Below are 27920 nucleotides of genomic sequence, written 5' to 3' on the forward strand. Positions count from 1 at the left end.
ATGCAGGCTAAGCCTCACTTCAGGGCAAGAGCACATGCCAACATAGCATCTTACCATCCTGGTCCCAGAAAGATGCTGCTAGCCTGGCTCCCACCAGAGCACTCACAGCCACCCCAGCCTAATGCTTGGCACCACAGATGTCACAGAGATTGATTTTTTTTTTTAATCTGTAAATTTCTATTACTCCTCAGAGGTCAGACTGTCAACCAGGATTGACTCATTCCTGGCGTTGGGGGTGCCAAAGAGTCCAGTGTCATGGGGTGTGGCCAGCTAGAATAGAAGATAATGACATTTGGAGACCAGGGGAAGTTTGCCATGTGGGTAGGGGGTGGACAGAGCACTATGGGCAGCAGAAGCACTGGAGCAGGGAGAAGGAGGCTAAGGCCAGATGAATATGTGGGAGGCAAGAAGGTGATTCTGATAGAGCATGGATACCTCTAAAGTAGTCAATTTACTTTATGAGTAGGCCCCCTGCTCATTGGGGGCCAACCTCAGCCTCACTATTGGGGGCTTTGTTTTGGGGATGCCTTCCCAGGAGCTCATAGCAGCTCTGTGGATATGGTGGTGCCTGGACTCCCTAGTCCCTATAATACAGTCTCTGTGCTGCCCACTCAAGGCCTTGTCTGCATAGTCTTCCCTCCATATGAGTAACAGTGGCGAGTGGTGTAGGGAAGCAGGAAGAGCCTCTGACCTCAAGCCTAGTATGAAGGCTTAGCCAGCCACTGACATCATGGTCTCTTCAGCTTGCCTCAGAGCCCATAAGATGTTTGTTTGCTCATCTTACTAGGTGAAAACAGAAACACTGGCAAAGGAGCTAGAACTGGTCCTCTAGATGAGTTTCGTGCCCTGGCTAAGCCCCACTCATTTAGGGAAAGGAGAGAAATTGGAGTTTGAAGTTTGATGTCCTACAGAAGCCCTTCCACTAGCATCTACCACATTCTTCTTCAGGCAGAACCTGGGCCCTGGGCTGCCTCTTGTTCCTTTTGCCAGAGTGAGGGCCCTGTGACGAGGACTGGAAAACTTAGGTTGGCAGGAGAGTGTCCCCGAGTGCACTATGCTCCGGGGCCCAGGTTAGCTCTTTGTGATGGGGACAGCAACTAAATGGGGATGTGACTGAAATAGGGAAGGCTTGGGGCCTGGTGTACACATGCCGGTGTCTAGCATGGCATCTACTTGCTGCCTTTTGACTTTACCCTAAGCCCCAGGGGCCCATTACAGAGTGAGGCAGGCCTTTCAGGAACTTTTTCCCCATCAGGGTTGGGGAGTAGCTTCTGCCTGAAGGAACTATCTCCTCCCTTGTGACTGTGAGTGGGAGTGAGGGCAGAATGCTGTTCATAGGATACCCTCCCTGAATGGGTCCTGAACAGTGGGTGTTGATATCCAAACCCTCCTGGGGTTTGTCCACAACTGCTAGAGAGGCTGGAGCCTACACTGCTGGTCTGCAAGGCTCAGAAGCCCATGCCAGAGAGGCTTGAAGTGCCCACTTTCTATATGATACATCCACACCTATGTTTCAGCCCTAACAGACTTCCATGCTATTTTCCTTAGAGTTTGTGCTGTGCCAGAAGCCTCAAGGCTGGGCTGTGCCCTGCCCTGTCCACTGCTTGGTTCTGGCTGCTCTTGGTCCTGCCCCGGAGGCCAAGCACACATTGCCTTTTAAGGCTAAGCTCTGCCATGAGAAGCTGAAAGGAAAACATTTCCCTGGCATTCAGGGAACATTTTTCTTTCCTCTTTCTCTTAAGTAAACCATCAGCAACCTTTCAAAGCAACGAAAGGAAAAAATAGGTCACAGTCAGTTAGAAAGACCTTTCACCCTACCCCCATCTAGTCTCCCAGGGCCATGGAAGACAGGATTCAGAGCCAAGTCAGGCTGCCTCCTGATGCCATGCATGGTAGCAGGCCTAACTGCCTATGTTCTCAGGTCAAAAAGAAAGGTATATAAGAGGTACCCTGGTCTGAGGCCTACGCTGTACCTCATCTGGACAGATAGGGCTAACCTGGAGTGGGCATGGTGGGAATCTGAGCCAAAGGCCACCTCCAACACACCCCCCTCACCCAGTCCACCTGTTTACAAGGCCATGGCCCTAGAGGTATGCCTTTAATGCACTATTCTTCCCTGCTGGGTGCTCAGGCTGCTTCTCATCCCTGTGGAGCAGGGTGGGCACTCCTAAGGAGACTGCTTCTGGGACAGGACCCCTCTGCTGGATCTGCTCCTCCCTTTAATCCCCCGGTCTGTTGTAGGCCTTGTATAGCCTGGTGCTCCTTGCAATTGGTTGCCTTATTAGAGAAGGTCTCTGTTCCTGTCCTTGGTCCTTCAGCTGTCCAGTACCTCCTACTGAATCCCATATTGAGAGTTCCTGATCAAAAGCATCCTTTTCTGATCATAAGGCTTCATGCCAGTATCAATTTACCTCTTACATTTTAACTTAAGAATTCATTTAATTATGTGAGGACAAGACTCAGCTTTGCTGTGGGAACATTCATTGTGTTTCTCAGATTTCTCATCCAGTACTCTCATCCTGAGCCTGAACATGTCAGACATGTGTGGGTGCCAGCTGGCAGGTCAGAGATTGGTAGAGGCTCCTTTGTTTCTAGCATTGTGTGGTCAGTGCCTAGAAGAACCTGATATCCAGTGTGCTGGTCTGACCTGGCCAGCCAGGAACACCTATAGACTCTTTCACTTGACTTCCTCGAGGAGCTCACCAGGGAGACTTTAGGTCAAAAAGCCTTTCTGACCAGGCACAGACTTAGCTACATGACAAAGATTTCAGCAAAATCATCTGTCTTCTGGTGGGCTAGCACACCATCAAGAACTCAGGCCAGGTAGTTACTGCCAGTGGGGCACTGTCGTCTCCTCTCTTAAGGGGCACACTATCTCGGTGCCTGACTAGAAGCTTGTTCACCAAGAACCAAAGGCACACAGACTCAGTGTTACCACCAACGTTTGGGGAGTAACTGGCCTGGAGGAATTGAGCATATATGCGATTGGGGTATGCCATTCCATGGCTTTAGGATTTCTATTCAAGTGAAAACAAGACATTTTAAAAAATATGTTTATTGTTTAAAAATAGACATAATAATCCCACTGTTAACAAAGCAAAACAATTTTATTAAAAAACTTTAAAACAAGGTAGAAGCTTAACAAAGAGTCCTATGCTGTCTGGCTTGGGAAGAGGCTGGATTCTCTTATTGCCTCTACCTTTACATGGGGACTAGTGGAGGGATTCTCCGTGCTGAGGCAGAGCCTTATCCCTGGGGGTTGTTTTCTCTTGCATTCACTCCATGAAGGGTGACAAGGTGTGGGTGTTGTGCCCAGGCTGGGTGGGGCTACACCCCAGTAAGAGTTTGTTGCTCAGTGGTAGAGCACATCAGCAAGACCTAAAGGAGGAGCTAGCCCTCTACTGGGGAGAGTACTCTTTCTTGGGGTGCCCTCCTATGGGTTAGCAACCTGGTACCTCCCATGGGTGGTTTTCCCTCTGAAGCTTTGATGGTAGCTGTGCACCCTCCTGGAACTGGCATGCCTGGAAAGTTAGAGCCTTGGTGTGGCCTATGGGTGCCACTGCTCAGAAAGGCCCTTGTGTAATGTTACAGCTCTGAGGGGAAAGATTTCCCCAATGCAAGTGTTAAAGCTCTGAGGGCAAAGGTATCCTGGCAGTTGGGAGTCAAGGAATACTACAGAGTGACACCACACAACGATCTTCACACAAGAGATTTATTGGAAAAGACACAAGAGGGTGGCTGCCTCTGCTTAGTTGAGAAACAGCCAAGAACTGAATGGGATGCAGGCTTTATAGGGCAGCGGTTCTCAACCTGTAGGTGGCAATCTCCGCAGGGGTTGCATATCAGATATTTACATTACGATTCATAGCGGTAGCAAAATTACAGTTATGAAGTAGCAACAAAAATAATTTTCTGGCCGGGCGGTGGTGGCGCACGCCTTTAATCCCAGCACTCGGGAGGCAGAGCCAGGCGGATCTCTGTGAGTTCGAGGCCAGCCTGGTCTCCAAAGCGAGTTCCAGGAAAGGCGCAAAGCTACACAGAGAAACCCTGTCTCGAAAAACCAAAAAAAAAAAAAAATAATAATAATAATAATTTTCTGATTGCAGGGAGTCACCACAACATGAGGAACTGTATTAAAGGGTCACAGCATTAGCAAAGTTGGCAACCATTGATATTGGGTTTCTTGGGGGGCAGAATTTTCCAGGGTGGAGATTGGTGGGATTTCAAGTACTGAACTTGGGGCAAGCTCAAGGATTGGTGACTTTTCAAGCTCAGGCATTGGTGGGATTTCAAGACCAGAGCTTGAGCTTTTTAGTCTGTAGGAAGGAGCTTGGCCACCTGCATCTATAGGGTCTAGGTCAAGCCATCATGGCCATTAGAGTGTTCTGTGGGCGGAACCTGGCGGTTGGAAGTCCTCAGGGGCCAGCCCTTAGAGTATTCTGGGGGTGGGGCCTGGCAGTTAGAGGTCCTCAATGGAGAGACCTGCCTCTCACACACGTCAAGGGGTTTACATTATCCACCTTTTTTGTTTACAAATCATAAACAATCAGGGGTCAGGAAAGGGAGGCAACAGTATCATCAGACTTATTCCTGTTGAATGGGGGCATCCAAGTCCTTGGGGCAAGCTTGATCTTCACCATGGGTGTATCAGGAGTTGCAGGCCTCTGGCTCTGTAGCTAGGGGCTGATAATCCTGTAATAACAACTGATTAAAAGTCTGGTTAGATATCTTTTGGATCTGTTGTTGAAGAAATCTAGACAAGTTTCTAAGGCAGGATGTGACTAGTAGGATTAAGAAAAGGAGGAGAAAGGGGGTTAAGAAGGATACCATCCAATTCGATATTGGACTGTCAGTGATCCACTAGCCAGAGACATTGACTGTTTCTTACAGTTTTGGAGGTCCGTCTGGAGTTGTCAGATCTTATTTTTTACTACACCCAATTGGTTGACATAAAAGCAACATTTCTCTCTGAGGAAGGGACAAAGACCACCTCTCTCTGAAGTTAGTAAATCTAACCCTTGCTGATTTTGTAGCACTATGGCAGCCAGTGAGTCTGTTTGGCCCTGGAGGATAAGGATGGTCTGAGCCACCCATTGGAGATACTGGATGAACTTAGGTGAAACTGATGATAAATAGCAAGGAAAGTAGTCACTCCCACCCCCCCCTCAGTGGTGATGCCAGTGGCTATACCCAGGACTTTGAGAAATTATAGGACCTGAATCACTCATTTGTCATGCCATGCTGCTATAAACTCTGTGATGTGAACTGGCAAGGGTTCTTCACCTGATACCACCCCTAGTTTTGAAAAAAAGAAAAGGGTACAATTTCCAGACCACCCAGTGGGTAGTCATTGAGAAACCTGAGTGCTGCAGAGAATCGAGACTTTTTGGGCATAGGGCTTGGGTGATAGTACTAAGGGTTAAGGTGTATTGCAGTCTGCAGAATCCAGTAAGCCCACAAAGGCATGTTCCTGGAGTTAAAGCAATCTGTGATGTCAAAGAGAGAGATGTGGTAGAGATAAGGGATGGTAGTGATATTTGGCTTACAGCAATTAATGAGTGGTGAAGTGAGAGAGTCTAATAAGCTAATGGGCAAGGCCACACAAATGGTGGTTGTGAGTTTGACCCAGGAGGGACACACAGCCAACATTCTCCAAAGCAGTCAGGCAGAGTATTATTCAGTAGCTGATATGTAGAGGTTAAGGTCTGAAGCAAGAGATGGTGTGACAAGGAGGTAGTATCATTGTTGTCTAAGAGAGGTGATATTAGGGATGTAAGGACCTTTGAGGAGCATTGGACAACTTCTGCTATGTCTATACCTAGGGTTTGAGAGAATGGGGTATGTACTCTCTGTATTTTAATCATGCCCGATGGGCAGCTGTGATAAATACTATAGTAAAGTCTATCAATGACCCCCATCTCCCATCTAGGGTGCCATGGGTTCTTAGGATATAAAAGATCCCCCATTCTAAATAAAAGGTAGAATGCCTTCCTGAATATGCATCATGTCTCCTGCAGGACCAGTAAAGGCAGTCTCCATAAGTATCCAGCCAACATCATCAGTAATCTCTAGTTTGATCATAGAGAAAACAAACATAGGGACAGCTGTTTTAGAAATAGATTTAGGTGTTATAGGGATAAGTATCTCCTTTTGGCAACCTGCTGGTGAGCAGTCTCCAGACTCCAACATAGGAGTGGTCTGGTAGAACCATTGGGTATAGGTTTCCTGAGCCTTTGAAATCTTAATATAATAATAGCATAGAGGGGAAAAGAAATCTAAAACATTTTTTCATTACCTTAAGTCACTTCCTTATATACTCAGAACTTTCATTTGCATGCCTTAAAAACACTTCCTCAGACCTTCAGACAGTTATACACTTTCTTAGACCCTTAGAACGTTCTTAAGTTTTCATCTTGGAAGAGCAGCTTTTTGAAAGATGTTTATGCTTCAGGCATCAGGTGCTGCCCCCTGCTGTTACACATGTGTTGCAGCCCAGGCCCACAGTGTTTTCCCCTAGGGTGTCTATAGAGTCATGACCATTTGGATTGGCCATCCAATTGCCCTGAGCAGTCTGGCCTTTGGTCTCTCTCCTTGCCTGCATCTGACTTAATTAGCCCAACGTGCAGGGTCCTTCCTCAGACCCCTGTGGTTTGGGCCCAAATGGGACATGCGGTGACCTCAACATCTTTTCTTTCTTGGCAGGAAGTCTAAAGCTAAGCCAAACGGCAAGAAAACTGCTTCAGAGGAGAAGAAAGTGTACCTGGAGCCAGAGCACACCAAGTCCAGGATCACCGATTTTGAGTTCAAGGAGCTGGTAGTGCTGCCCCGGGAGATCGACCTCAACGAGTGGCTGGCCAGCAACAGTGCGTGCGGGTGGGGAGGCGGGTGCAGCAGCTGCAGGGCAGGGAGCCTCCCCCATCTCCAAGTACCCCCAGAGCAGTGGTCCATGGACAGGCTGAACTCAGCTGAACCCACTCCCTGTCACGCCAGCTGGAGCAGGGGTGTTTACTCATCTGGCCCTTTGCTTCTCTTCCAGCAACAACATTTTTTCACCACATCAACCTGCAGTATAGCACAATCTCAGAATTTTGCACAGGAGAGACGTGTCAGACAATGGCTGTGTGCAACACGTGAGTAGCAGCCTGGCCATAGCATCTGTTGGGAGTGTGGGATGGGTTATGGTTGACCTTGCTATCCTGGCTACTAGTTTCTCGGACTCCATTCTTAACTGGAGTCCCTTCACAATCTCAGGCTATGCAAAGTCTTTCTGTACGTAAGGGGCCAGGTGCCCAGCGTAAGTGTCTCTGCTGGGGCATAAAAGATGCTAAGAGTCATCAGAGGCCAAATGCAGGCCATGCTTAGATGGTCCCTGAGCCTGCAGAGTATTCAGTGTCCTGGGAGCTGCAAGGCTAAGTGGGCAGGCTCATTCTACTAGTAGAGGTGTCTTGTTGATAACTTCTGAACACCTCTAGTGCTGACAGCTCTCTTCTGGATATATGTGTACATTTCAGTGCTGTAGTATGCAGGTGTCTTCAGGGTCTCCAAGGTAACTCACCTTGCTTTGTGCATAGGAAAGCCATTGAGTGGCACATATTTGCCATCAGCCCTGGGTTGATGGTAGGAGTGGCTATACTAATGCAGGCAGAAGGCTGGGTCTGGCAGGGCTCAGCCTAGGGTGGATATGGCTAAGGAAGTGGAAGATCTTCCATGATGATCCCTCAAGATGCTGTGTACACATGGAAATGTGTGTGTATACACCATGCATATGTGTGGTATACACTCAAGCAGTCTTTCCTGTAGGTACAGATCTCCCCAGACAACAGCTCTGTTTTCAAGAGTCTGTTGTAAGTCCTGGTACAGCAGGTGACAGGAGTCCCCTCTGTCTCAGGCCTGATCACATAGCTTTAGTGACTGTAGCTCAGTTTCTGGCAGTGTAGGGGGAACAGAGCCAGCTGTCTGTTCCCCAGGAGGGTCAGGTGTCAGCTAAGCATTGCCAGGGAAGGTGAGTAGTCTTGCTAGGAACAAGGTTGATGTGCATAGGACAGAGGCGTGGTCTCTGAAGGACAGACCCATGACAGATTCTGAGGTAGCACTTGAGAGCATGTGAGTAGCCTAGACAATGCCAAACAGCATGGTACCCTCCCTTGCTTCTCCCATGTGCCTTTCAGAGCTGAGTTTGTTTGGGAGAAGCTTTCTTGAGAGCATAGGAGGTAGTGTTGTACAGACCTTCATTTAGAGTGTGCTGGAGAGCCTGGGCAGCTAAGCTTGCCTTTTGCTCACTTTGTAGAATCACTTAATAATTCCTGCTATAGTCCCTTTGCAGGAATCATGTGAGACCAAGGGATTTTGGAAACTCAAAATTAGTTTGAAAGGAAAAGTGGGTTAGTCAGAAATCTGCAGAACTCCTTGCTGTGCACCAGCCCTGGAGGCTTGCCTAGATTGGAGAGGATCTGCATTAGGCTAGGTCTCATTTCTATCCTTGCAGCACCTGCAGGATAACCCCAAAAGGCCAGCATTGGGACCTAGGGAGCCAAAACACATTCAGAAACATGGCTGAACAGGTCCCTCAGAGACACTCCTTTACATTGACAGAACTGAGTGAACCCTTAAGGACTGTCCAGTGAAATAGCCCAGACACCAAGCACTGTAAAGGCCCCGTGGCCCCCAAGGCAATGCTGCAGGATTTGGGGAAGCACCCCCCATGTCTCATGTGCCACAGGGAAGAAGCATTACTCCACATTCCACACCCAGCAGCCATGCCCTTCAAGAGCATAATTAAATGGACCACTGCAAGCTGTCTGACCTATTGCAGGAGAGTTCCAACCAGTTTTTCAGCTCTGTGACAGCCCAAAAGAAGAGTCAGCAACAGGAGAACTATAGACTCTTCTCTGGAGCGCTCAGAAGTTATTTGAGAGTGAAATGAAGTGTGTGGTCTGACACATTCTCAGGGTTCAGAGAAGTGACATGTGAGCAATGGTGGTGAGAGGGGTGAGGTGCCCACTTTCTGTTAGTGACCAACTTTCTCCAGCTGATACCAAACTCAGAGTGAAATCTTGAGCGTGAAAAGCCATGTATGTACTTTGAAATTCTTTAAGCAACTTCAAAAATGACATGAAAATATACAGCTGGAACATTAATGGGTAAATTGAAATGGAATAGTTAAAAGGATGCAGGTCAGGGGATATAGCCACAAATACAGCAAGACCACAGACGTATGAAGATAAAAACAGAACAAGCAGAAAACCAACAATGGTAATGTAAATCCAGCAGATGAGTGACTGCCACACTGTGAGCATAAGAGTTTCCAAGGAATTTTTATGAAAATATTCTTGTAGAACTAAATCTGAGCCTTCCTATGAGAAACATCATCATCATCAGTCTGGACTGCCATAACTAAATGCTAGTAATGGAGGCTACTGAACAGCACTGGTATAGTTCTCGTAGTTCTGAGAAGAGCTTCTTGGTTCATGAACAGCAGCTCTTTTTGAAAGGCAGGAGTACTGGTCTGGGAGCGCTGCCACTGTGGCTTGATCACCTCCAGAAGCCCACTTCCTAATACATGACCTTGGGAGTAAGAATTCATTATAAGGATTTGAGGGACTTGTATATACCAAAGTGTTCATTTTGCTTGATTGGTTGATTGACTGATTAATTTATGCATTATGCATGCTAACAAGTGCTCTGCTACTGAGCCATATCCCCAGCCCTGTTTAAAGTTTTATAAGAGACAGAATTCCGCCATTGCTGTCCAAGCTGACCTGGAGCTGGCATCCTCCTGCTTTTATCTGCCAAGCTGCTGAGATCACAGGTGCACTCCACCCACTTGTTCCTGGCTCATCGTAGCACTTTAAATGCAGTAAAGTAGGAAAGATGGAAGATGACAAACCTAGAAAACACTAACAGACAAAAGCTAACGTAGCTGTGTTCATAGCAGCAGAGACCCAAAATCAGCCAGGTTGTGAGTTGGAAAGGGCTGGTCATCAGGCCAGTAGTGTTCCTCAGTGCCTGTATGCCAGATGGCAGAGCTTCCCAAAGCATGCCACCAGCTACAGGGAGAAGGGCAGGGGCAGAGGGGCTGAGGTGCCATGTAAGGACATTCTAGCCCAGCAGCAAAATGAACCTTCTTTTCAACTTCACAAGGAGTGCTCACTAAACATAATGTTGTCCCAGCTCCCAGAAGAGTCCTTGCCAACTTTTAAAGAGTGGAAGTCACACTAAGTAAGTTATCTGACCATTGTGGAGTGAATCTGGAAATCGGTGTCAGACAAATAACAAATTTCCAAACACCTTGGGACCAGTGCACTCCTGAATTATCCATGGACCAGGGGGGAAGAAAACAATATCAAGGGCAATGAGAAACTCATTTGAACTAAACACAAGTAAAAATGCAAAGTGTCCCAGAATTTGTGAGCTCTAGCCAAGTATGATAGCTCACATCTGTAATCCCAGTACTTGGGAAGTTGAGGCAGGAGAACTGCTGGGAGTTTGAGGCCAGTCCTGGCTACAGAGTGAACCTGTCTAAGACAATGCAAAAATAAATAAAAGAAAAGAAAGAGAGAAAGAGAAGAATTTGTGGGTTGTAGCAGGGGCAGGGCAGTGAGAACAGTTTACAACACCAAGTGTACATTTCAGACAAAGACTTCAGAACAAAACCAACCTAAGGTAGACAGAAGAAAGGAAATCATAAAACAAGAGTGGAAGTCACTCAAATTGAGTTATAGAAACAATAGGGGAAATACATGCTTGCTTGGAAAGAACAATAAAATTGATAAGCCTTAGCAAGACACAAAGATGAGACAGAAGATAGGAATTATAAACATAAGAAATTGGAACAGTTCACTATGAATCCAACAGTTGTTACAAAGGTTGTTAGAAAACTCCAGGATCCTCTCCAGCTGTTACACAGCTGGCATGAAGTTGACTGTTCTTTGGAGAAGAAAACTTGAGAGCTCACCCAGTTCAGTGGAGAAGGAGGAAAAGTTCGCATCCGAAAAGAAGAAATCAGCTGTCCCTCTTTGCAGAGAGTACAGCTGTGAGACTCTGAAGGAGTCCAGTAATGAAAGAAATTCTGCACGATCAGCACACAGAAACAGTCAGAGGTCTCCATATAGCTGTGTATGATTGAAAGCCTAACTAATCAGAAGCAACAAAATGCTTAGGTTATAAACTTAGTATTCACAGGGTTCTGTTTCTGGAAACCACAGAAGTCCAGGACAGTGAGTCAAAGACAGCACATGAACAGCCACACTGTGTTCATGGATTGGAAGACAACAAGCTGAACATACAGATCTATGCTGAACAAATCTGTGGTTATGTTCCCAGTTAAAAACTCCTCAGAGCTCTGAGCTTCTAGACTAGTGTGTTTGGAATTGACATGGAAGTGAGTAGCTGGAGTAGCCGCAACAACAGTGCAGCTGGAAAGAGGCCCAGAGTTTGAAGATACACTGTTAAACCACAGAGACGAGACAGTGGAGTGCTGACCAAAGGTGAGGCAAAAGTTAGTGGATCAGAGCAGAGTCCAGGAGGAAACTCAAAAGCACAGTCTTTGAATTTTCATGAAGTGGCCAATGAAACTGAGCGGAGAGAGGACAGTTTTGTTTCCGAACAACTGCTGCTGTGAAATGCAACTTTACACAGAGGAAAAGTACCTCAACTTTAAGCCTCACACCTGATGCAGAAATGGGAAAATGCAAGGCTTTTAGAGGGCAGGAGGAAATCTCTGTGATTAGGCTATTGGATACTATGTCAAAGGAGCAGCCCACTGATGAAAAGCATTCAGCCCATTGGACTTTATGATGATTCAGAACTTTTGCTCTAAGAAAGACAACTCTGAGGAGAAAGAACAAACACAGACTATGTGGAAACATCTGGGAGGCACCTGTTGCACAAGAACTAGTATCCAGGACATTCAGCGACCTCTCAGTGCAGCAGCATGCAAATAGCAGTTTGATTGACAAGAATGGGGAAGGACTAGTTGCCACAGTGACAGTATGGCAGTGAGCCACTAAGAAGATTCTCAGCACTGGGGTGTTAAACACAAGTGAAACCCGCACGGAGTATTGCAGAACACCAGGTGTTGGGGAGCACCTGCCATACTGGTGAGGTACAGGTGGCACAGCACATGGGACAACGCTGACAGTTTCATGAAATGATGCACAGACCTGCTGTGACCATAATCCCATCCTTGGCTTTTGCTTTAGAGATGAAAACCTACGTTTACATAGAACAGCCCCCAGTGGGAACATATGTAACAGTGTGGTCTAGAATCGTCCCCAATTGGAAGGAATCACAGGCCCTCAGCAGGAGCTTGGAGGAGCATGCTGTGCCCTTGAATCCAGGGCACTTAGGTGGTGTGACATCCCCACAGCATGGCCAGATATCAGAGGCTTGTGAGAGGCCCATGTGATTCCTTCATCCAAGATCTCCCAAGGAGAGATGCCTGAGGGGGCAGCAGGTAGTGCACCAAGGGTAGCACCAGCTCCTCTTGGCAGAACACAGAGTGACTGTGACACTGCACATGGTTAAGACCCAGGGACTCTGTATGCTCAGTGTCTCCCTGTCTCTGATGCTGGTCTTCTCAGAAATGGCAATCATATGGGGACTGGCTACCCCATGCACAGGCTAAAGAGTTTGGGGTGGGCCTCCAGGGGGTCAGGTCACTTGACTGCAAGCATCTACTATTCCCCATGGGGAAAGTGTGACTTCTAATTCTGGGAATAAGACACCACCAAGGATCTAGGCTCTATGACCAGTCCCAGGCCACCTCCTAGACAGATACTTGTGCCCAATTAATTTTAAGGGACTTATTTAAAATAAATATAGATTTATTTAAAAGAAATAAAATCTGCAGAACTAGGCAGAAATGAAGGTGTCACATTGGGCTCCCTGCACTCTTGGTTCTGTACATGAGGCCCTTGCTCTCTTCAGATGCTGCTCTGAGCACTTTATGTGTTCCCATTGGAACAGTTGTATATAGCTTGCCCCACCCGACTGCCACTGCCTTTGAGTTTGTGCTGTATGAGTGGGAGCCTGCACTGGGGCGGGTATTTGGCAGGGTTGGCACCCTGACCAAAGTCTCTGTCCCTACAGACAATACTACTGGTATGACGAGCGGGGGAAGAAGGTCAAGTGCACTGCCCCCCAGTATGTTGACTTTGTCATGAGCTCTGTGCAGAAGCTGGTAACTGATGAAGATGTGTTCCCCACAAAATATGGTATGTCGCTTGCAGCTTGTAACCCAATCCTTATCAAAGCCAGCAGGTTCTTCAGCACTTGGCTAGAGAGTCTCTGGGGTTTGATTGCAGGTGGGGTCTAGAAGGGCTACAACTTTGTAATTCTGGCTCCTGCTCAGCAAAGGACCCGGGTGAATGAGGGAGGGAGGTTCCCATGTAGGGTTCAGCTCGGTTAGGGTCAAATACCCACCTGTACTCTGGGACCCACTACTTGACCCCTTTTATCCCCTGCCACCAGCTCTGCACAATGAAGCCATCATAGTCCATCTTGCTGAGGTTGGTATTTTCAGATCTGTCAGGTCCTGATGGGGGCTCAAAACCCATCCTGAGCAGCAAAAGGCCAGCACTGGCCTGCAGGGATTCCCATGCACTTGTTCCTGCTCCTCTCCCTGGTCTCCAGATAGCCCTGGGGTGTCTGCTGGAGGAAGCAAATGGAGCCTGAGGGCTCACCACATATTCTTTGCTGTGCAGGTGACCAGCATGGCTCAGCTAGTGCCTATTACTCCGGGCACATGCCACTCTGGGGGACAGGTTGCTGGGAACTCTGTGGAGGAGTGGTAGCAGGTGTGAGCACTTCAGGTCCATCCAGGGAAGCCTAGTTGTAGGAGCCTGGCCTCCTTTCAGGTCTATGACATGTGGCCTCCCCCTAGGCAGAGAATTCCCCAGCTCCTTCGAGTCGTTGGTGAAGAAGATCTGCAAGTATCTGTTTCATGTGTTGGGCCACATCTACTGGGCCCACTTCAAGGAGACCCTGGCCCTTGAGCTGCACGGACACTTGAACACATTGTACGTGCACTTCATCCTCTTCGCCAGAGAGTTCAACCTGCTCGACCCCAAAGAAACCGCAGTCATGGACGACCTCACTGAGGTGCTGTGCAGCAGCCCGGGTAGCAGTGGTGCCACTGGGGATGGGACCAGCAGTGGAGCTTCCGGAGCACAGAACCACGTGAAGGAGAGATGAGCCTCCAGGGCTAGATGGGTGCACATGTGCAAAGAGACAACTGTGTGTCTGTGTGTGCGCACACATGCCCGGGCGTGCTGGTGGCAAGGTCTGAGGGCCCCAGGCTGCGCAGAGTGTGGGCTCCATGGATGCCGCTGGAGTCAAGGCGTGTTTCCTGACTTTCCTGTTGGATGGATGAGTGCTGTTTGTAGTGAAGAGCCTTTGGAGTCATTCATTCATTCAACAAACATTTATTGGACTGATGTTTTGATTTTTCTTCTGTGGGGTTTTCCTTTCTTGGGTCTTCCATGTGGCTCTTGCCCTCCCCTCCCCCATCTCAGGGGGGCTCTGCAGCTTTGAGAGAAGCACCTTGTGAGAGGTGTCTCCCACTATGGGCCTTTTCCTGCAGACCTGGAGTTCTGCTGTGCTTTGGGGATGGGCTTTACAGAGGCCCACCCTGCAGCTTCCCTCCCTAGCCCTTGCCTGGATCTTGGCTCGGAGTCCCTGGGGGAGAGAGGCCTGGGGTGACCCATGAGGGCCCACACCTGCTGCTTGCTCCTGTCACCCCTTCTTGCTGCCTCCTCAGTGCCCATGCAGGTCCCATTTGTGCATAAGGGCCAGGGCAGCGCCAGGACCTGGCTGAGGCCCTGTGTGGAGACAGGGCTGTCAGTGAAAGGCAGAATCTGCTTTAGTTCACCTGTTCAGTCATAATAAAAGAATTCTCTCAGGTCAGAGCCTGTGTCCTCTCAGCCTGCTGTTTCATATTACTCTTCTGAGTCTTCCCTGAGGCTCCTGGGAAGGGAAGGGTGCAAGCACCTTGACCTTATCCTCACTGGTTGTACCTCCTTGAGTGAGGATGGAGGCCTTCAGACCTGTTTAGAGTTGGCTCAGGAGGAGGCAACTTGCTGCCTAAGTGGGGACAGGGCCTAAGTTCCAGCCTGTAGCTGGCCCTGGGCCCAAGTGTGCTAAAAGGGACACGGGGGAGACAGACATCTTTATGGTTTGGTCCTCACAGACAGCAAACTCAGGTCTTTGGATCCTGGCAGCCTGCTTGCTGTGCCCCGACAGGTTTCCTTTACATGGTGGGACCTTCCTGGGTTTTGGTGTTCGCCTGGCCTCTTCACTTACTGCACCTCAGCAGCCCCTGGGAGGCTGAACTTGAGACTGGAGGCTTTTCTGTTAACTCTGGTGATTTAGCTCCTGTGAATACCTGGACCAACCCCACCTACCTTCTGACATTCTCAGCAGCCATCTGCCCCTATCTAATGATTACCAGAAAATTCCAGGTACATGGAGTCTTCACAGCTTGGTCCTACTCCCTCTTTATAGGCATCTTCTGAGCCTGAGGCAGGAAGATTTTAAGTTTGAGGCCAACCTAGGGCTACACAGGGAGCTCCTGTTCAAAACAAAACAAAAAAAAAACCAAAACCTCCCTGGACCAACTTCAAGCCTTTTGTCTCAGTTCCTGGTAGAACCCACCAGACTATCTGAGCCTCTGCCTCTGGGTATTGCCTACCACATCTCCTGTCGCAGCCAGACCCCTTATGTTGAAACCACAGGGTGCCCACACAACTGTATGTCTAGGACTGCTATAGGATCCTGTGGTGGGACCTCAGCTGGCTGAAAGTGCCACTGGGGAGTCCTGGGGGCAAGGGAGAGCAGGAGCAAAGTGGAGCTTGACTAAGTGAGACTTACCTCTCCTTAGCACCCAGGTACAGGAAGCTGGACTAGGGCTCCCCAGGGAACAAAGCCCTGGCCACCCGGTGGAGGGGAGGGTACCCAGTGCAGACAGAGTCCTTAGCTCTGGCTGCTAGGAAGATGGGTTTCTAGCTGGAGCTGCTGTGAGGAGCCTGAGACAGAGCCTAAGTAGAGTGGTATGCCTCCACCTCCTTGTGGGGTGTGTGTGTGTTTGGGGGGGGGAGTGTACATCTGATAGGAAAGAGCGGCAGGACCTCCAGGTACATGGTGTCACAACCTTTGGAAGGGTATCCATGAAGGGATGGACATCTAGGTAAGGGCTGCCATCTGCTGGGCTGTGTGCTAGGGCCCAGCTTCCATGCCCTAAGGCACACAGGCAGTTGTGTGTGCTAAGGCCCAGCTTCCATGCTCTAAGGCACACAGGTACATGGTGTCACAACCTTTGGGAGGGTATCCATGAAGGGATGGACATCTAGGTAAGGGCTGCCATCTGCTGGGCTGTGTGCTAGGGCCCAGCTTCCATGCCCTAAGGCACACAGGCAGTTGTGTATGCTAAGGCCCAGCTTCCATGCTCTAAGGCACACGGGGGAGTTCTGTGTGCTCTCCAGCTTCCATGCTCTAAGGCACACGGGGCAGTTGTGTGTGCTCTCCACCATGTGGATGGCTCCTTGCTGTCTCCTTGACCCCTGCTCCATGGTGTTGTCATCTGTATAGGGAGCAGATCTATGAGGCAGTCCTTGGATTCAACCTTTGGTGAAGTTGAGCTCAGCTCAAGCTGAACCAACCTGGGGCAACAGATAGAGGCTGACTGCTGATAGAAAGGCACATGTGGAATGCCCAGAGGTCCCTAAATGGTAGCAGAAGTAAGGCTGTCAGTGGCTGCTACCAAGTGAGGGTTGGGAAGTGAAGGAAAGGGTGCAGCCGGGAAAACCCACTCCACCCCTGAGAATGCTCAGAGTTGCTGTGACTAGTTGGTAAGTGGAAATACAAATGTGAGCAGCACTGCTAGTGAGGGCTCAGGAGAAACACATGCTACTGGGAATGAAAGATGAGATGTGGTGACAGAAGGTAGCTGAGCTATTGCACAGCTGTGTGGGAAACAGGATTTGAAAGCAGGCAACTTGAACATCTGCCAGAGGTTTCCAAACAGCATGAAAGGCAAAGCATGGTCTTGCCAATGTGTATTCTGAGGGGAAGAAGACAGAAGAGCTATAGCCCAGTAGGGAGCTAACACTTAATGACTGTGAAGCACACAGGCTATGTGAATGACAAATGACACTCAAGTTTCATTGTCAGGAAAATATACTCCAAAGATAGGGCCCAGATGAATCTGGGCAGCCCTGTGTTTGGACCTCAGCAAGGCAGAAAGGCTAGCCTGGTCTGTTCAACAGCAGTTACTGATACCTTTGGTCAAAAGCTGAAAGTAGAGCAAAGATTATTTGTGAAGGACTTGTGGACAAGCCTTTGTCTTAGGGAGTGAGCCCTGTGATAGACACAGAAGTCCAACAAGGTTCTTGAACAGTGCATCTCATCAGAAGCCCTGAGATGGGATGAAACAAAAGGCTATTGAGTCAGAAAGCTCTCAGGTGGGAAGTTAACTAGTGCAGTAGGGGATGCTGCTTTTCCTACAAACTGGGCAGCGCACAGGGCTAGACCCCTGAGCCATAGAGGATGCCTGTCACTGGCTTCCTGTTTGTCCTTCTGTAGCTGGGAGTGCACGACTTTGTATTGGCCTGCAAGTGTAGAAAGATTACTCTCAGGATAGATCACACACTCCTACGGCTTCACACATAACAACCTCTTTTGACTTAGAGGATGCAGTATGAGGCCTGGCTTGATACTGGGATGAGTTGGGACTTTGGGGTGTGATGAGTATTTTGCATACGGGATGGAAGTTTAAGTGTGGCCTATGGGCAGACTGAAAATAATGCCTCTCACATCAAAACATGCCAAGGCCCTCACCCTGGAACCTGTTAATGTTATCTAGCACTGAGAGGACATAAAGTTACAGGTAGAATGAAGGTTGTAATCAGCTGATATATGGTGATGGAGGTGACCCAGGCCCTTATTGAGACAGTATCCATAACAGTGGGAGGGACATCAGCCAGTAGAACTAGAGGCAACAACACAGTGACTCAGTCTGGAGCACCTGTTTGGAAGGCAGTGGTAAGGCCCTGAGCTAAGGGATACAGAGCCCCAGGAACCCCAGGAGCGCCAGGGTGGCCTCCCCAGGTAGGAGTACTCTTCCTTCACCTGTCAATCCAGCTGTGTATCTCAGGTATCACACCCTTGGTGACCACCACCATCCCCTGGCACTCAGCTGCTGTTTGCTCTTTACTAAACTTCAAGAGACCTAGGCTAGTGGGTATAGAATGGTGTCAGTGGAGGGGTGGGCATTGGGTCACAGGAGAATGGAATACCTGACAAGGAGCCATCAGCCAGGCTGGAAGTCTGTAGTGAGCTGGCATTGAGGTGCTGGCGGGGCTGTACAACAGCCCACCCTGCAGCTGACCTGTAGGACTTTGAGGCCCCATTGTCTCTCCAAGGAATTGTGCCATTCTGCTCTCAGGATGCTCAGCTGAAGGCAGCATGAAGCCTGAGATGGCTCACCAAGGTGGTTGGGTTTTTGAGCATCTCTTCTTGAGAGGCTAGGTTGTGCTTCACGTGTCGGGTGAGGCACCCATCCTACCTACACACTTCCTGCTGTCTCGGGACAATCAAGTTATATCCTGAGATGGGCTGGCCTCTAGAGGCCTTCTCTTTACTCTTTGGTAGTCCTCATCTTAATTTCTTCAGAATGATGTGCAGACCAGTGGGTTTGATACTCAGTGTGAACCGCATAAGGCCGAGTCTGGTGCAATCTCTTCCTTTTTATTTTTTATATGAATAATGGGCTGAGCTTGCTTTGCCGCATACACAGTCAGAAGTGGGATTGTAGAAGGTTCCTTTATGAGCCTTGGGGGTGCAATAGTGTGCAGATGGGAAGCTGCTGGGTCTGTGAGGTTAGCTGGCCTCCTTAGTGCCCACCAAGGCTGACTGTAGACTGCATGACCAGTGGGCCAGCTGGAGGAAGATCTCATGGGGATGGGTGGGTTGCTGCTCTTAGCAAAGCAGATGCAGGACCATGGGAAGACATCTTAGCACCCAGACCCAGATAATCAGGCACCTTTGGGTCAAATCCTTATCTAAACCTACATTTCAAGCTAAAGTTAACTGAAAAGCTCAAATAGGAGCTTGGTCCCTTGTCCTCACCAAGGCACAGGAACATCAAGAATTCAGCAAAGGGTGACCCTGGCTTTACCTTGTTGCTTTTTTGTCCTGGGTTTTGAGCTTGATTCTGCAGAGCTGCTTCCTTTAGGTCACAGTGAAGCTAGGCAAAAATGGTTCTTAGACTTCTCTGGTAAGACTGTGTGTTAACTAGCCTCAGCTCCAGGGCAGGACCTCATTTGGAGCTACTGTACCCCCAGGAGACACACAGTAGTGTCAGAGAGCTCCAAGAGGGTAGAAGAAAGCTGGCATCTACTAGGCAGAGGCCAAGGATGCTGTGAACTCCTACAGTGCAAGGCAGAACTATCAGCCCCCACTGTCAGTGTGCTATTAGTAGAGCTCTGCCACTACGCAGTGTGGCACCTGTGCCAAATCCACAGCTTCATGGGCTGGGCACTTTGCTCAGACTCCTGAGAATTGTCCAGCCTCAGGCTCTTGGGCATTCAAGACATGGCACTAGACCTGTCCTCAATATAATAGCAACAGAGAGGTAGTGATGAGGCCGGGGCATCCCAGCTGGTTACAGGAAATATGGTAGGGACTCCCTTCCTGGAGAAAGCCCAAGTGCTAGGTGACCTCAGGCATACCTGGGGTGACACTGGCACTGCCATGAGGAAGACGGCACTCCTGTCACTTGTAGTATCTTCCTGGCAGAGCTCCTTGCCAGCCTGTCTCTAGACTGCTCTTTCCCTAGCTCTGGTTCTCACTGGAAACCCATCCCTGGTGGAAGAGCCTAGGGCAACACCCTAGTCTGTTTAACAGACCCCGTTCCAGGGGTGGACCTCTTCCCTGAGCACAGCCCAAACAGGTACAAGTTGGGAACAAGAGCCACTTCCAGACATCTGTGCCCTTTCCCATTCCCACCCAGCCCGGACGGAGACCTTGCATCATGTGTCTTTACGGAAGGAATTTATTGTTCCAGAACTGAAATTGCTCACAGTTATTTGACAGGGGTTACACCAGATGGGGCTTGTCCATTTCTGTGATGTCTGCGAGTCCGCGTGTGTCCAAAGTACAAAAGAGGAAGGCTAACAAGAGGTATTGCTTTCAGTATCCTGACTCCGTGGATAAGTTCCTTCCCACTTGTACTGCGTGGCTTTGCTGTTGTTATAGGTGTTTGATTTTGCCCTATGTATGGGAATCCCAGCCTATGGTGGTTGAATGTAATAGAAGCATTAAAATCTGTACATGAGGGGAAGAGCAAAGGCATGCATGAAACCTGCCCCCCGGCCCCTCCTGCTGCTACGCCGGGCACCTTGGGCCAGCTGGGAGGGACTGGCTCAGCCAGACAGAACGGAACACAGACAGAAGCTGGGGATGAGGGAAGTGAGGTGGGCTTCGGTGGGCAGCAGGCAGTGGTGTGGGCCCTTTGCCCTCACCACTTCCAGGAGGAACCCACTGCAGAGCACATTGCTAACTCCATTTCTGGCTTTGATTTTTTTTAAACTTTTTTTATTTTAATTTTTAAAAAGCCCCGAGGTACCCCTGCCATCCTGTGTGTGAGTAGGGTGCCAGCTCAGGGCCTTCTACCACTTCTCGCTCAGACACCAAACCAATATCACCCTCAGCCTGGTGCAGCAGAGAAGTACTGGGCAGTACCTCTGGGAAGCAGGCACAGTTGGCCAGTGCAAGCTGACGCCCTGTATCCTGAGCCCTCGTGTGGAACTGGAGCTGCTGCTAAGTAGTAATAAAACAACCCGGGACAGAGCTAACCACATCGTTCTTTAAATATATATATATATATATATATGTATATGTGTATAGAAATAGCCAAGAGCAAGGAGCCGAAACACAAACTCTAGCTCTGCCCCAGCGGCCCGACCCCACGCCCTTTTCCAAAAACAACCAAGAAAAGAAAGTTTATAAAAATATCTTGCAGGAATTCTTTTAAAGTTTACAGTAGCTTGCCAGTGCTGCATCCACTGGCTGGCTCCCCACCGTTCCCAGCCCCACAACGGCTCTGTCCTTAGAGGGAACCTGGGCTCCAGACCCACCCTGCCCAAGTCAGACAGACAGAACAGACAGACAGACGGCAGGAGGGTGCTGCTGCTGCTCCCCCTTCCCTGAACAGAGAACAGAGACATAAAGAAACTCAATAAATTAAAACAGCAAATAAATAATACTGGTCTCAGCCCAGCCTTCACAGCTTGGCCAGCCCAGGCAGCTCTGGAGCACCCAGGTCTCTTACTTCCACTTCAGCCCGAGAGAACCATCACAGCCGGAGCTCTGCAGCCTGACAAGGTGGAGCAATGGATGCAGATGAGAAGAGGTGGCCCTGGTGAGGCCAAAGTGTGGAAAAGGCGAGGTGAGTGGCCCAGGAGGCCTCCAAATGTGGCGTGGAGGACAATCCATTCCCACTGCTTCACCCACCATGGTCCCCTACCCTGGAAGATGGTAGACAGGTTATCCCCGTCAAGGGTCTGGTCACTGGGAGTCCAGGGTGGCTGGGCTAGAAGAAGAGTCCCCTGGGAGTCAGGCCCTCCTCCCTTGGGCCATGCAGAGCTGCCAGGGAACGGGCAGAGGTGGTGGACAGTGGGCTAGCCTCTCTGCCCAGCAGCAGCAGCAGGAGGAGGAGAAGGAGGAGAAGGAGGAGGAGGAGGAGGAGGAGGGTGGTCCGCAGCAGCTGCCTTCAGTCAGCCAGTGTCCACACGCAGCACAGAGGATGGCCTCGTGGAGGTGACATGTTAACTTTTCGGGATAATTCCTGGTATCAGAGCGGAAACAAGCGATGCTGTCAGAGACAGGCAGAGACAGCCCGCAAGAGAGAAAAGAGAGCAAGCTCAGCAGCCCAGCCTGCGGGCCACGCCCTGGCCACTCTCCTTTCCTCCCAGGCTTGAGACAAGTTCTGGGCAGGCAGGTGGGGCCTGGTCCACACAGGGCGGCAGAAGGCCACAGTCAGTGCTGTGCTGTGCTGTGCTGTGCTGTGCTGGGGAGGGACTAGTGTCTAAGGCTGCTCACGGTGGGCGGTGGGCGGCCCCATCTTGGCCATGTCCTTGCCCATCGGGTACTCGGTGTCCCCTCCAGGGCCTGCGGCCGCGGAGTCACCCAGGGGGCCGTGGGCACTCCGCTTGGCGGGTGTGCAGGGGGCCTGGGCCGCCTGCCCATTCTTCTCGTCTGAAAAAAGTTGTTTAATTACGTCAAAGAAGTTACTCAATGGGGTGCCTGGGTACACAGAACAGAAGACAAAAAGAGAGAAAAGAAAAGAAAAAAAGGGGGAGGGGAGAGAGGGAGGGAAGGAGAGAAAGAACAAACAAATGAACGAAGGGGCCTTGACAAGAGAAAGAAAAACCCAACGAGATGAAGTCAGATGGAATGGCAGAGCAAGGACAGGCGGGTAGCAAGCAGGGTGGGCAGGCGGCCAGTGGGTCCCTAGTGCCAGGAGCAATGCGGTGGGAGGGGCTGTTGGCTGTGGGATAGACCCTTGGACCCTCCATACCTTCAAAGTGGCATGGGACCTGGGGGGCTGCTTCTGAGAACTGAGGCCCAGCACTGGCAGTGAGATTCCCTCCCTCACCCAGTGTAGCTCTGAAGGTCCTGGGCCTCCCTTCCCAAGTGTCACGTAAGCTGGCCAACCCCAGGAGTAGAAAGAGCAGTGGAAAGACCAGGGCTGAGTCAGACCCTGGGGTTGGCTGCTGCTCTGTGGGTAATGATTGCTCTCAGAAAGGGTGGCCAGAGCCAGTGACCAGCAGCATACAGGGAGAGCCTGGCCCTGGCTAGCACAGACAGTTTAGCAGCAGACAGACAAGATGAATGGTTGGCGGGCAGGCAGGGAGCTGGGGACAGGCAGCCACAGCTGGGTTTCTGGTCCTGGAGGGCAGAAGTAATGGGTGACCCTCCACCCTCCTGGGCCTGTGCTCACTACCCAGCTGTGCCAATTGGATACCTGAGTTCTGTTCTCTCACTTGACATCAATCTGAGCCCAGTACTAGATACCCATCCTCTTCTGACTGGCATGGTCTATGGACAGGTGTCCACTTGCCCTCCAGGGCAGTGCTACATATAGGCAGTGCTTTTACATATAGGACCTTTGTGGGCCTCGAGCACAAAGACCTTTTCCTGCTCTGAGCGTTGAAGTCCCTCCTCAGCCTGGCCTGATTGTAGAAATGGGCGGCAGGAAGTGAGTGGTTAAGACCACTCTTGGTAGAAGATGGGGCCCAGGGGTGGTGGGTAGTCCACTGCCTGTGCATACACAGGGGACCCAGGACAGTCCAGGGACAGTGGGACAGCACTAATCAGGGTAGGCTGTGGGGGCACGCAGTGGAAGTGGCAGGCTGGGGGCCAAGTGAGCATGAGGGGTTCTTACCACATTTGGAAAGCCGCCCCGTCATCACCTCCATACAGTTAGTGGTGTCTGGAGCACAGAATGGAAAGAGGGAGGGAGACAGTAAACAGGCTGCCCACCTGCTACCTGGGGCTGGTTGGCACCCTGCGGCCAGCCAGGGTGAGAGGGGGCAGGACCCTGAGAAGGCTGGAGCCAGGGGTGAACAGAGTCCAGAGGGATTGGGGCTCATAGAAGAGCAGGGTTATGAGTAGAGAGGGCCTAAGAATATTGGCTGGCAGAAAGGGGGGCCGAGTCTGCAGAGACAGGGGAGAAAACAGGCAGGCCCAGGGAAGTGGTGGGTTTGGAAGGAGCAGAGCTGAGAGCTAGGAGCTAGGTCAGAGTAGGCCTATGACTACAACTGGGTGGGAGCCAGGCAGATGGTGGATGGTCACCCTCCAATAGCCAAAGCCAGAAGACTGGAAGTGGTCTTTCCCCCTTATGGGCCTGTCTGCCCTGGGCTGGATAAGCCTCTTGCTCTGGCACTGTTTAACAGGCCACCTGTACAGTACCTGTACCTCACCACCACTGGCTCCCATTTACCCGTCTCTCCCACTATGCTAGGCCTGCTGACATCAGAAGACCTGGATGGGGCATGTCCATTGGGCCTACTCATTCGTTCCCAGCCTCCTCTCCCTGAGTGGGGTCCCTGTCTGAATGGTCCCCAGGTCTATTTATAATATCCCGGAGGTCTATTTCTGCCCACTTCAGCAGGGTCTCTGGAGCCAAGCTCACGGGACAAGGGCCCAGGACACAGGGACACAATGGGAAGGTAAAGGGGCACAAGCTGAGATCCAAGAGTGGGTGGTGCCCAACAGTCTCTAGGGTAGGTTCTGGCACTGATAGGGCTGACTGAGTAGAACTGGTGGGTGGGTCCTGTATACAGGCCACACCCACCATATTCCCTGCAACACCTGGGACATGACACTGGGTAGGGCTATGACAGAACATCTCAGAGGATAGGGTATGGAGAGCTGTCCAATACTCAGGGCTACAGGAGGGTTACAGTGTCTGAGTGGTAACCATGAGCATAACCTCAGCGCATGCTAGACCCTGGATTTACTTGCCTTAAACAGCCCTGGCCTGCCTCTGCCTCAGACATTGCCTGTCATTTCTTGCCCTCAGTTTCCCACTACTATTGCTATTCCCCAGCCCGTTTTCCTCCTTCCAAGATGGAGGCCTAAAGCCCCAGGAAGACAAGACTGAAGTACAAGTGCCTACAGGAGCATCTGGCCCTGCCTGCTCAAGAAGAGTGGACAGCTGAATGAGACCAGGGCTGCTGGGGCTCCAGCCCCACCTGCCAGATGATAAGGCCCATGTTGGGAGCACATCTTCAGGCAATGGAATGAGGATGGAATGAGATGAGGAACAGGTGGAAAGGACCTACACACACACACACACACACACACACACACACACACACACACACACACGCACGCACACACGCGAAGTGACTCTAACAGGCCCCAGATGTGGAGACAGTAAGCTGGGAATAGGGCTCAGAGAAGCTGGCCCCGAGCCACATCCCATCTCTTCTAGACTTCTCAAGAGTGTCTAAGTAGCCCCATGCCATACACCATCAGTCTGTCCCTTTGCTAAAAGATGGCCCAGACTCTATCCTAGCTATTATTTTGACACACAGGTCCCATGTGTATGCACTACCTCCTCCCATAGACACCAGCAGCCCAGGTGCCTTTCTTAGCACCATGCTAGGACCAGAGCCTCAGACCCCATCCTGCTCAAGGCAGAGCTTTGGTGGTCAGTGGCATGGAGGTGGCGAGTCCCAGCCATTGTAGGGCATTTCAGGGGGAGCCCCAAAGATTAAGGCCTTGGGCCCTACTCCCAGAGCCTGCTCAGGCTGCCCTCATGTCTAGCTGCCTGGGTGCTGAGCCTGCAGGCCTGTCTGGAGCCAGGCCAGGTGAGTGGCCACGGGGCACCCCTTAGGGCAAGCCTGGCTCTTGCAGGAGGCCCTGCCCGCAGCCCCTCCCCTCCCCGGCAGCAGGCCGGACACCTTACCTGCCAGCGTCAGAGGCTACTCTCGTAGCTGGTGGCCACCTTCTGGCCCTTAAGCCCAGCACCCCAGCTTAGTCCTGGCGCTGGCGGGGGTGGTTCTACGGTGGACAAGAGGCGCCTTTCAGTGTGATGCAGCCCACCATGCCCTGGGAGGGGCCCTGCTCCCTGAGGGGTGCAGCACTGCTCAGGGCAGGGAGGTGGGCATCCGTCAGAGTAGGAGGCCATATCAGTCCTCATACCTCCCATCCAAGCAGCACTAGCCATAGATGCTATGCCAAGCCCCCACCTCACCTGACAGGTGCTGGGCTGATGGCTGGTCATGAGTGCTCAGCAGCTGGGCCTGGATGGTCTCCACCACCCTCTTGAAGCGGCGACTGGGGCCTGGGGGAAGACTGGCAGTCAGGGCACTGGCAGGACCAGTGAGGGTCAAACATAGCCACCAAGTGAGCTGGCTTACCTGAGAGCAGTGTGAATGTGACTGAGTAGATGCCATTCTCCTTCTGGGCCTCTCCACCCTCGGTGTAGGTGATATCCACCTGGAACTTCACTGGCTTCTGGAACACCGCTGGGCCCCCTGTTGCCTTATATTCGGCCCGGAAGCTTGTCTGGGAGATAACGCTGTGGCTGAGGCTGGGTATCTGCAGTGTGCACAGGTTGGACGTGAGCGCAGCCTACCAGCAGGCCTCACTCCTGGACCTCTGGGGAGGTGACCTCAGAAGAGCCATCTCTATGTGGGCACCAGACACAAACCCAGCCCTCCAAGTCATCTCCAGTTTTAAGAACCAAGTATAACACAGAAGACTAACAGAAACTTACTTCAGAGCCCCCTTGCTCAGCCAGCCAGGATGTACACTAGCCTCTATCCTGGGTGTCCCACAGAAAACCCTAAACTGGAAGGGGTTAGATGGCCTTAGAACCCTGAGTCAGGGGCAGGAATAGCGGAGCATCACGGTAGTGATCAGGAAAGCTATGGGCCTTCTGTGGATGTGGGAGACTGTGTGTGAGTCCACAGCACCGAGGGCTGGTCACTTGCACTTGTCATGCACTTGTCATGCACTTGACAGCAGCAAGAGCAGAACTAGAAAGCAGAGAGGGTCACCCCAGTATACAGGACTAGCCACCATGGGGAAGTGCTGGGGGCCCCAGGCTGGCCTGGTGACCCAGGGGCCTTGTGAAGGGGTGTAATGGGTGGAGGTGAGGAAGAGACAGACTCAGGTCAAAGGGTAGGAGTGCTAAGGAAACACAGCAGGCCAAGAGTCTGGCCAACCTCAAGGTGAGCACTCTATTGGGAATGGCCTTCCCTGGCTTGAGTCCTCCGGCAGACTTTCTCAGCTGTCCCCAGGGGACCAAGGAAATCCTTCAACTGTAGCCACAGATATGGTAGTTTGAAGATTCTAGGGCAGAAAGGCAAGGGCACCTTGGAGCAGGACCTATCTTGGAATAAGGCAGGCACCTTCTGATGGATAACCATTGGAAAGATGACTTCCCTGGGCCAAAGTCAGCATATTGCGGTCCTGGGGTAGGAGGTACAAGCTGAGGAAAGTCCTAGAGAGGCCCAGCCCAGCATAAGGCAGCCCTACACAGGAGGGACAGAGTCAATTCTGAGGGTACTCTGGGAGTTCATATCCTGGCTGGAAAGTCTCATCTCCAGGCTTTAGGTGCCTTTCTGCTCCTTTGAACATAGGGATGCCCCATGTTCTCTGAGAACCCCAGTCTCTTCAGGAAGGTTGGGGGCGACAGGAGGTCACAGACTTCAAATAAGGAAGTGATATGGGAAACAGACTCTGGGCCTCTAGATGTTAACTGGGTGTTATCATAACCGACACAGATCCCACAGGGTCACAGCCTCTTTTTAATTCATGTGGCCACCTGTGCTTCACCCTCAGTCTCAGGGAGGTTTCACCTGAAGACCAGCACACCCCAGCCACAGGCAGCTCCCCACTCCCAGAGGTGCTGTGCAGCTCCCAGCAAGTTGAAGGCCTAGGTAGACAGTGGTGGTCCAGGCAGAAGAACATAAGGACAGGTGGGTGTCCAGAGTTAGTGGGAGTGAGAGGTCCTGTGGTCTGCCTGGAGGCTGGGCCCATGAGTGAGGGTTTCCACCTGGCTCTGCTGTAACCTCACCGAAAGGAAGGCATGAACGATGTCAGCCTTGATGGAGCTCAGGGGCTTGTCCTTGATCACCACAAAGATCTGCTCCTCCTTCTCGAGGTTGATGAAGTTCCCAAACCACGATTTCTTGGCCAGCCTAGGCAGAGCAGAGGCTGCGATGATGGCACTGTGATGCCTGGTCCATTCCTGCAACCTCCATAGGGGCTGGGGCAGTAGACCCCCACTGCAGAGCAGTGCTGGTGCTCCCAACGACCCAGACCAGCCCTGTGGCCCTAATGCTAACTTGACCACACCACTCCCCCTAACTCCACAATCCAACACTGAGGGCAACCCCCACCTCTAA

The 27920-nt window shown here is 50.9% G+C and overlaps 2 protein-coding genes across 28 annotated transcripts in view; one reads left to right on the top strand and one right to left on the bottom strand.

Annotated features, from left to right (window-relative positions):
* The window catches only part of Mob2 (MOB kinase activator 2), a 61316-nt gene extending 46412 nt beyond the window's left edge, over nucleotides 1-14904 (top strand). For 2 of the 3 annotated variants that reach the window (XM_052711798.1, XM_052711796.1), the window contains exons 2-5: nucleotides 6703-6863; nucleotides 7037-7130; nucleotides 13090-13214; nucleotides 13883-14904. In XM_052711798.1, the coding sequence (XP_052567758.1) occupies nucleotides 6703-6863; nucleotides 7037-7130; nucleotides 13090-13214; nucleotides 13883-14193 (691 nt within the window). In that variant the 3' untranslated portion in view covers nucleotides 14194-14904. The remainder of the gene's footprint in view (nucleotides 1-6702; nucleotides 6864-7036; nucleotides 7131-13089; nucleotides 13215-13882) is intronic. The other variant, XM_052711799.1, reaches the window with a different exon arrangement.
* A 5125-nt stretch (nucleotides 14905-20029) lies between these two features.
* The window catches only part of Brsk2 (BR serine/threonine kinase 2), a 55203-nt gene continuing 47312 nt past the window's right edge, over nucleotides 20030-27920 (bottom strand). For 6 of the 25 annotated variants that reach the window (XM_052711781.1, XM_052711778.1, XM_052711776.1 and 3 more), the window contains 5 exons: nucleotides 27590-27713; nucleotides 25926-26106; nucleotides 25760-25849; nucleotides 23441-23488; nucleotides 20030-22299 (listed from right to left, as the gene is read on the bottom strand). In XM_052711781.1, the coding sequence (XP_052567741.1) occupies nucleotides 22082-22299; nucleotides 23441-23488; nucleotides 25760-25849; nucleotides 25926-26106; nucleotides 27590-27713 (661 nt within the window). In that variant the 3' untranslated portion in view covers nucleotides 20030-22081. Of the gene's footprint in view, nucleotides 22300-23440; nucleotides 23489-25471; nucleotides 25567-25759; nucleotides 25850-25925; nucleotides 26107-27589; nucleotides 27714-27920 lie in introns of all 25 variants that reach the window. The other 19 variants (XM_052711793.1, XM_052711790.1, XM_052711788.1 and 16 more) reach the window with 11 other exon arrangements.

This window comes from Peromyscus californicus, unplaced genomic scaffold, assembly GCF_007827085.1.
Source record: "Peromyscus californicus insignis strain IS unplaced genomic scaffold, ASM782708v3 Scaffold_4__1_contigs__length_199733344, whole genome shotgun sequence".
Classification (NCBI taxonomy): domain Eukaryota; kingdom Metazoa; phylum Chordata; class Mammalia; order Rodentia; family Cricetidae; genus Peromyscus; species Peromyscus californicus.